This window comes from Rattus rattus, chromosome 3 (assembly GCF_011064425.1).
Source record: "Rattus rattus isolate New Zealand chromosome 3, Rrattus_CSIRO_v1, whole genome shotgun sequence".
Lineage (NCBI taxonomy): Eukaryota > Metazoa > Chordata > Mammalia > Rodentia > Muridae > Rattus > Rattus rattus.
Genome location: NC_046156.1, coordinates 9367310 through 9376182, shown reverse-complemented (window position 1 = coordinate 9376182; position 8873 = coordinate 9367310). Strand labels below are relative to the sequence as shown.

Sequence of the window (8873 nt, the reverse complement as noted above, 5' to 3'; positions counted from 1 at the left end):
TGTCTCAGAAATGCATATATTAGAGAATCATTTTAATATTAAAACTGGTAACTTGATATTATTGTAAAATGTTTTCTTAAATATCTTGGTACTTAATGGCTTTAGATAGGAGTTAGCAAGTGCTCTCGGGGAAGTTTTTGTTCACTTGAATACTTTCCCATTACAAGTTCTTCCTGAAAATAATTACATGTCTAGTGTACTGATGTAGAATTAACTCACTAAAGATAATCTCGTTTTAGTTCTGCAAATTTTGCTTGGCTTTAAGATGCATTTTTATAATACTTAGAAATAATTTTGGCTGAAAATAACTCTTGTTTACTCAGTCAACTTACTACAAATTTGAGGGATTTTTTTTTTAAACTGGTGCTTTAAAGAAGCAAATCAATCCCTGGGTTTTATTTTCTTCAGTGATACCCTAAAGAAACTCTTTAATGTGTTTGCGAGTATATATATATATATATTTTCTTATGCATGCTCGATGCATTTTCGTCCTGAGAAAAGTGTTCTCTACAGAAACTACCCGTGTGTTAACAGAAGATTGGCTTAAATGGCTACTGTGATGGGAACAGTGTCTTAGGGAGATGCAGCTTGGACTTGAGGTAAATTGAATACTTTACAAACTGGCTTAGAGTTTTTGCTTTCATGACATTGTATGTAAAGGGTACATGATTGTTGTAATTTTGTATTCTTTATGGTTTCTTTAAATAAATGTACAGTGATTACTATTATGAGTGCTTTTGTCTTTTTTGTGTCTTTGATATATATTCTGAGTAAAAATTTTCCTGCTTTGTTCCTGTCATTAAAAATTTATTGTGAGAAAAGTAATTTTTTATTTTGCCTTTTTAATTATAAGTGCATTAAACATTTAAAAGAGCAGATAATTGCACCAATTGCACAGTTTTTAAAATAAAAGAAAGACTTTTTAATGCACAGGTAACTTTATTATGGTTTCACAACACGTTTTCCAGAAAATTAAATATAAAACCACCCAATATTAGAACATAATAGGCTTTTATTTACAGACATGTGTTGTTATAGGAACTAGGGTAACAGGGTCTCAACTATGTAATTCTAGCTGTCCTGTAGACCTTGCTCCCTCCCGTGTGCTGGGATTAAGGCCTGCAACACAACACTTGACATTTACAAACTTATTTTTAAAGCTAGAAATTTAAATCAAAATGAATCACATTTTTCAAATCTACTAATCATTCCACTTTAATTGTCAATCAGTGGCTAGTTATAAAATCTATTCATGCAAACTATGCTATAAATAGGGAAAATATAAAGCTTTTGTTTTAGGTTATGGCAGGATGTGTACATTTATTCCCCTTTTCTGTCAGCTGCATTTTGACTTTGCACAGCATGGTAATAAAACTGATAGGCATTGGAAATGGTGTTCTTTAGATGAGCTATTTGGAAGATGTGGGAAAAGATTAAGTCAACAGAGTGGCACCTCTGGTCTCCTTTTTGGCCCCTCCTCAGAGATGTATCAAGAGAGTTGGAGAGAGAGTGAGGTCCAAGTAAAGAAGGAAGCCTAGTAGTCATCCACTAAAAAAAGAAGAAGAAGAAGAATGATAATTTTTTCCTATTTATTTCATAATAAAACAAAGGATCAAAAGCCATTTAGTTCTTACTTTCAATGGTAAGAATACAGGTACTCGCTGCTGAGCCTTTACTGTTGACTGCTTTACACATATATTCTCCTCCATCTTCGGGAAAAGTTTCTGGTAAATACAGGCAGTAAGTTTCTCCTCTTTCGATGTACTGATAGTCTTCTCCATCCTGCAGTAGTTCTCCTTCAAACCACCACGTAACTTCTGGCTTGGGTTCTCCTGTCACTTTAACAGTGAATCTCACTGGTTCACTGTCTACAACTGAGGTATTTCTTAGTGGCTTTTTGAACCATGGGGCTCCTGATCTGGTTTGCTCTTCATCTTCAGTAGTAGAGCCATTAACAATGCTACCTTCTTCTTCCTCATCATCTTCTCTTTTCTGTATTAAAATAAGTGTATCATCAAGATGGCATTTATTTTAGTAATATAATTTTAAAGGTTAAATAAAAAGGAAGCTTGGGATATAACGAGTGTTGGCTAGCATGCATGATGCCCTGGGTTTCATTGACATAGAAAGGAGTTGGTTTATTACCTAAACCATTCCAGTGGCTTGAAAGCTGTTGTGGGGTGCTGTCTTTTTATTTTATTTTTGGTTGTTTTGGGGGTTTTTTTTTTGTTTGGTTGGTTGTGTGGTTTTTGTTTTGTTTTCTCTCAAAAGGGGTGACCGTACTCAGATGAAGTCAGGGCAGACTCCCACTTGGGGCTTACTCTGGTGATAGGGAGACTGCCTTTGCCAGTGCCTAGCTAGCCATAGCATAGGTTTATAAACTCCATGTCACAGATGACATCTGAGTGGCAGGCAAAAATCCATTAGGAATTCTTAGCCAGGGGAGAGGGGTCAAGGAGTCTAACACGGGTAGACCCAGTTCATCCACTGAACCCCCCCTGCTGTAAATAGAAACTATAAAAGTTAACTGCTTCCTATAAGCAGGTATTAATAAAAAGATTGGTTTAATTATGTTGAAAGTTACAGAAGGATATAGATTTTGCCCAAGTCACATGGGGAATATTCCAGTAAAGGGCCCAAGTATGCTGGGAACCCCTGCAGTACAAGGACAGGCTAACTAGCAGAAAAAGCAACAGCCTCCAAGGAAGAAAGATGGAAGGACTGAAGATCAAGTCTTAGAGGATACTCATTCTCTAATATGGATCCACAAGAATTTTGGATTAAAAAACAAATTACAAAAGCCTGCGTAATATGCTCTACTGTGTTTACTTGTTTTGATTGCTATCAAGATGGGTGTGATTGAAGTTTTGTAGTTATTTTATTCATCTGGGAGAGAGATCAAGCTAAAAGTTTTCCTTGTTACTGGCTAAAGAACATACTAATTTGGGAAAAAAGGCTTTGTGTTTTTAGAAAAGGGGATATAGACTCTGGACACCTTCCAGATATGATCAGATATATGGATCAGATATGACAGGGAGACCCTTCATGTGGCACAAATACTAAAATTGACTCATAAAAAAGACATGTTCAAACAGTTTCATCTTGACTAGTCTGTACACCCTACACAGACTTAACACAATCCATACAGATACCTTGATGGTATTTAAATTCTGTTTATAAGATTTGTAAATTGTAGAATATGAAGCTTTGGTGAGATTTCGTCTTCAGACACGCTAAACTGACCTGCTTGTCATGGGTTTTCGGATCAGTCAAAGAGGCTATCAACAATAGTTGGCATGGCCTTCTTAAAGCCTAACCCCCCCCCCTTCAAAGATACCTCAATGTCCATATTCACCAGGAAGAAGTTATAGTCCCCATTCCCTGGGTTGGGGGTCTGCAGGTGGTTATTCTAGACTGCCTTTCTAGGGAATTTAGAAATGGTCAGAATTGAACAGAGAAGAAATAGCTAAAATGGATTGTATAATCTCATTTGGTAGAAATCACATTTCTTAATTGCTCACAGATGTGTCTAGAACACCAAATCCATTTATACGTACTTTCTGAAGTGCTGCATCGATTTCTTTCTGTTCAAACTGCATCCGCAGTAACTTCTGTTCTTCAATTCTCCTTTGCTCTTCTTCTTGTCTTGCCTTAGCCATTTGTTCAAATCTGGCTTTCATGTTCACTTTGTGAGTAAAGGGAGACTCACTCTTCTTTGCAGGTTTTACATCAACATCATCATCCTTTAAAAGGAATGGATAAGAGTTGTGTGCCAAGAACTTGATGTTAGTGATTCAAAAATTTATAGACATAATATTGAACATACTTGGTTTGCTTTGTATGATACTGTAACTATTGAGGTTTTTGGGGAAATGGATTAATCGTTTTGAAACAATTTATAATATTTTAGTCACACCTTAAAGGCCAGCATCTCATTGGATTCCTTGCCTGTTGTGCCTAAGGCAGTACTTTGCTTAATTAATGCTAATATTAAGGCTCTTTTACATTTTTGCACATATATACGTTCACAGAATATTGTACATAGTGACAACTTTAAACTCTTCCTGCTACCACATAAGGAGTGGATTATCCTTGTTGCTTCTGGAAATTTTAGAAATGTATGGATTATGTCAGATGCAAGGTAGAAACACATAAGGAGATGGAGAGGCATCTGGAATATGGGAAACTGGTGATGAAGGTGAGTCATGTATTTAAGGGTGATTTTTGGAAGCCAAGAAAATAAAAAGGCAGGATCACCTCTCAAAAGATATCTAGGAGGCCAATTGAGTGATAAATTACCAATCTTTGGTACAGTGGTATAGACAGGTTAAAAATGGTGTCAAAAAGTTAACTGGGCTGGAGAGATCAATCAGTGGTTAAGAGCAACTGGCTATTCCAGAGGTCCTGAGTTCAATTTCCTGCAACCACCACATGGTGGCTTACAACCATCTATAATGGAATCTGATGCCCTCTTCTGGCCTGTTGGCAATTATGTACACAGAATACTGTATATATAAGTAACAAACACAGAAAAATTGACAAAACTAAAAAAAAAAGGTCATATTTAAAGTTTTCATGGAGGACTATTGTGCCTATAATAGTGCGTATAGCCAGTGTCTGTGGAAACCAGAAAAAGGGTATGTCCTCTGGAACTAGAACTGCTCTGTGGATACCTGGCAGAGAACCTCAGTCCTCTGCAAGAAAGCCAATTCATTTAGCATATGTGGGGTCTAGGGCTGAAAAGCCAGGGCCTCCTGAATGCTAAGCATATACTGCCAACTAAGCTGTATTCTCTTGGTCTCTAGAAAATCTTATTTATGTTTCCATAGTACTGTGGGGAACTTGGGGGGTGTCTCTGTATGTAAAGTACACCAACTAAATGGAAGTTGGAAACAAACTAGTACCTTTATAAGAAAATCTTGACTCATGAGTACATACGTGCTTTTATAAGTTTGATGGTTTCTTGGTTTCCCAAATAACATTTTATTTATATTTTCCTAAAACCCAGAGCATGAGGTAATAATTACATACATACCTGATGGGTGCTTACTTACTGTCAAGTGATCACTAGTTGCCTATAATGCTGTGGTTTGTTCTGGAGCTGGAGATGTAGCTCAGCTGCTAGAGTGCCTGCCTAGTGTATACAGGGCCCTAGGCATGATTCTAGCACCCCAGAAGTGGAAGTGAGAGCCCCAGTCAAAGCCAAAAGCCAGCCTGTGCTGTAAGACCCAGTGGGTTAATGGTGGTTTGCTTTCATTACCATTAATCTTCCCAAATATGTGAGAGGATAGTTAAGCCAGTATAACTAATGTTAAAACTGAATAGTAATAGGACATATAATCTTCCTTCTAGAATTTAGCATAAACTTTGTACAAATTCGTTACTTTGCATAGCTTCCTCTCAAAACCACAGTCTCAAAAAGAGAAGAAAAACGTTTCAGTAAGCAAAACCTAACTGAAAGGAATGTCAACTGTTAAAACATTGATATTATCTTTTCTAGAACCTTTAGAAAACTAAGCTGATGTTATAAGGAAGTAAAACTTAAATGGAATGAATGTCATAGAGCACTGATAATATTGGTACTAGGATATTAGAGCAACACAGTGACTCTTGAGACAGTAAATCATTCAAAAATTAAATTAGGCTGAGAGGGAAGCTCCATTGGTAGAATGAGAGTATAGCATGCATTAGATGCATTAGTCCTCAAATGTGACTCTTAGCATCATGCCTGCATGTGGTGGGCTAAGGCTTTCCGGGAAGGGAAGGTGGTAGTTGATGCCAGCCTGGGATACAGAAGACTCAAGGTCAAACACTTGTCCCTGGTGGTGGTTAACCAAGTAGGTGAGAACAAAAATGCTGTGACAGTGAACATTGGATTTCTTAATCAGAGGTTACATGGGTGAATTAGACCTTAAAGTCTAGAATTTTAATTTTGAAGATACTTGATTCCCAACCCCCATTCCAAAACAAGATCTCACTATGTTACCCTGTCTGTCCTGGAACTCACTCTGTACAGCAGGCTTGCATTCAGATCATAAATCTGCCTCCCAAGTACCTGGATAAAGGAGTTCACCACCGTTTCCATATGAACGTTTATTGGTATTTCTCAAAGGGGACGATACGATTAGATTCTAAGGTTGGAGGGAAAGTTCATCCTTGGAGGTTAACAGTTTACCTACAGTTTTTTAAAGTTCTTAATGACATTTAATCCATAGTGGATAGATGAGATTTATATAGTTGACATGCTAATCTTACAACTAAGCCAGAAGTAATACATACAGCAAACATACCAGTTTCATTATAAATTTTACAGTGACTGTGTACAAAAGAGCAACTGTATATTTGTTGGACTGTTTGCTTGATAGATGGAGGCTTTAAGACAGGCTCTCCTAGAACCCAGACTGTCCTTGAACTCATCCTGCCATTCCCAATAAGATTACAGCAATAAGTCATACCCAGCTTGAACGTTATGTTAACCTTGTACAACATAACCAGTCAAAACTCCCCTCATCACTAGACTGTTATTTTCCTGCTGCCAGCTGTTACTCATCAGACTTACAATGAGGAAAGTACATACTTTCGTCTCACTAAGCTAGGAACTAGTGTCAGACTTCGTTTGCCTTGAACAACAGTTCACAGTACTTTACCAGACCTGGTTGCCCTAATGATGGTATAGTAATAGTAAAGTCCTGAGCAACCATCTAGAGGAAAAGTTACTTGGTTAAGTTAGGTCTTACACGGTGTTGGTGCCTGCACTCAGGATGTAGAGGCAGTTGGATCTCTTGAGTTTGAGGCCAGTCTGCTCTACAGACAGTTCCAGAACAGCCAGAGCTGCACAGAGGAAACCGTTTTTAAAAAAGCCAAAATACAAAGGTATTGCCATGCAGAGTGGTATGTGCCTATAAATCCAGTGCTCAGGAGGTGGAAGGAGGAGAATCAAGATTTCAGGGTTAATCTGTTATTTTGCCCTTGGCCCTGCCTTTATGCCTGTCTTCTACTTACTTCATCTTGATTCAAGAGTTCTTTAGTAACTATTTCTCTGCCTTAAAATGTTTAGTATAACACCATTATGGCAGTTATGGTTTCTGTAGGGTAAAGTCCTTTCAACATTTAGCCACAATGTACTTTGACAATTTCACAACCCATTATTCACTGAGTCATGTCATTATAGTCCTTGGAGTCTGTTTTCTAGTCCCTCAAAATAGTACAGTTTTTGTTAGTTCCTGTTGTCGCTTAGTCTGGAATGTTTGTCCTCCCGCAAAATTTTTTTAATGTGAGAATGCTTTACAAATGAGAAGGACCCTAAAAGCTGAATAATATTTCAGCAGGACAGTAAGAGGTAAGACGTTCACTGCAGAAACCATTTCAGAAGCAAAGGCCTGGTTAAAGCCTGGAATCTGGCATGGTGTGGAGAGGACGCATGGCTTAGGGCGGAGGGAGCAAAGCATCCAAAGTCTACAATGCTAAGGTTGGGCCATTTGTGGCTTGGATTACAAGTCACCGTGGAAGGATTTTCTGCAAACAGCCTGGTAGACTAAAAGAGGTGATCCAGAGCTGTGCCTGTTACTTTGTGCTGAAATGCCGTAATCCTACAAACCTCCAGGTACACTATGTCCAGTATGACTTCATGGCAGTAGGCGAAACGTACAGCATAATTGGTGGTTGTCAGTCATAGCCCTAGCTCACTCGTGTTCTTAGAACAACTTGCCTGACCAATTGTCACCCTGATTTAACTTATTCCTACCTTTTATTTACTGCCATTCCATTTTTTCCTCTCTTCTATACCCTATCCATTACCCCATTCCCATCCTGTTTGACTCTGTGAGAGCTATATGAGCTTAATAGACTTTTGCTATTCAGTTTCCAGATTATTGGCATATATACCAAAATGAACTGTAAATGCTAGAACAAGATCAATGTTATAATAAACACAACAGTAATATACCTCATGGAAGTTTTCTGCTTCTCGCTCTTTAATTTCAAGGTCAATTGCTCTCCTTTTTGCTCTCTCTTCTTCTATCTTTTTCTGTACTTCTTTTTCAGACAACTGTCCAATTTTTTCAAACTTGCTTTTTAGATTTTTAGCTTGAATTGAACCACTCCTTTTTAATTTAATTAATTCTTCATATTCTCTACTCAACCCAAAGCTTTCATTTTCTTCTTCTTCCTTCAAAAGAATAAGATTTCCGTATGTTGAATATCAGCAGATTACAATGAATGCCCCTTCTTATCTCTGTGTGTGGGGAAGTAGAACCAAGCAGATGCCTGGAACTCATAGGACAAGTGGAGTCATATGTATATACTGTTTTAAGAGTTTTATTTCTGGGACTAGAAAGATGGCTTAGTGTTAAGAGCACTGGCTAATCTTTCAGAGAATTTGAGTTCAGTGCCCAGCATTCCTATCAAGGCTTACCAACTTTAGTTCCAGGGATCTGACATTCTCCTTTGACTTCCACTCCCACTGCTTGCTCATGGTGCCAGGCGTATACACAGGCAGAAGATGAATACACAGAAAATAAGTCTAAATTTAAAGACATTCCTTAAGAACTTCCAACCTTGCACATAAAGAAAGCCTTGTACAGCTTCTCTTTGGCATATTTAATTGCTACTATCAATACTATTGTGCTACCCACAGTTAGATACAGTATTGGTTACTTAATTTTTTTTTTTAGATTTTCTAGTTTTACACATATAAATTCTTTGGCTGCATGATGTGTGTATGCCACATGCATGCCCTGTACAGGTTAGAATAGGGCATCAGATCCCCTGGAACAGGAATTCATGGATAGTTGGGAGCCACGGGTGCTGGGAATTGAGTCTCCGTTCTTTGGAAGAACATATCTACTCTCCTTTTGACGTGTTAGGACACGGTT

At 37.9% G+C, this 8873-nt stretch overlaps 1 protein-coding gene across 2 annotated transcripts in view; it reads right to left on the bottom strand.

Annotated features, from left to right (window-relative positions):
- Positions 1-919: 919 nt before the first annotated feature.
- Nexn (nexilin F-actin binding protein) overlaps positions 920-8873 on the bottom strand; it is a 30120-nt gene continuing 22166 nt past the window's right edge. Inside the window, exons 7-10 of one of the 2 annotated variants that reach the window (XM_032897148.1) lie at positions 7946-8167; positions 3558-3743; positions 1635-1992; positions 920-1548 (exon numbers count right to left, since the gene is read on the bottom strand). In XM_032897148.1, coding sequence (XP_032753039.1) covers positions 1535-1548; positions 1635-1992; positions 3558-3743; positions 7946-8167 — 780 coding nt within the window. In that variant the 3' untranslated portion in view covers positions 920-1534. Of the gene's footprint in view, positions 1993-3557; positions 3744-7945; positions 8168-8873 lie in introns of both variants that reach the window. The other variant, XM_032897149.1, reaches the window with a different exon arrangement.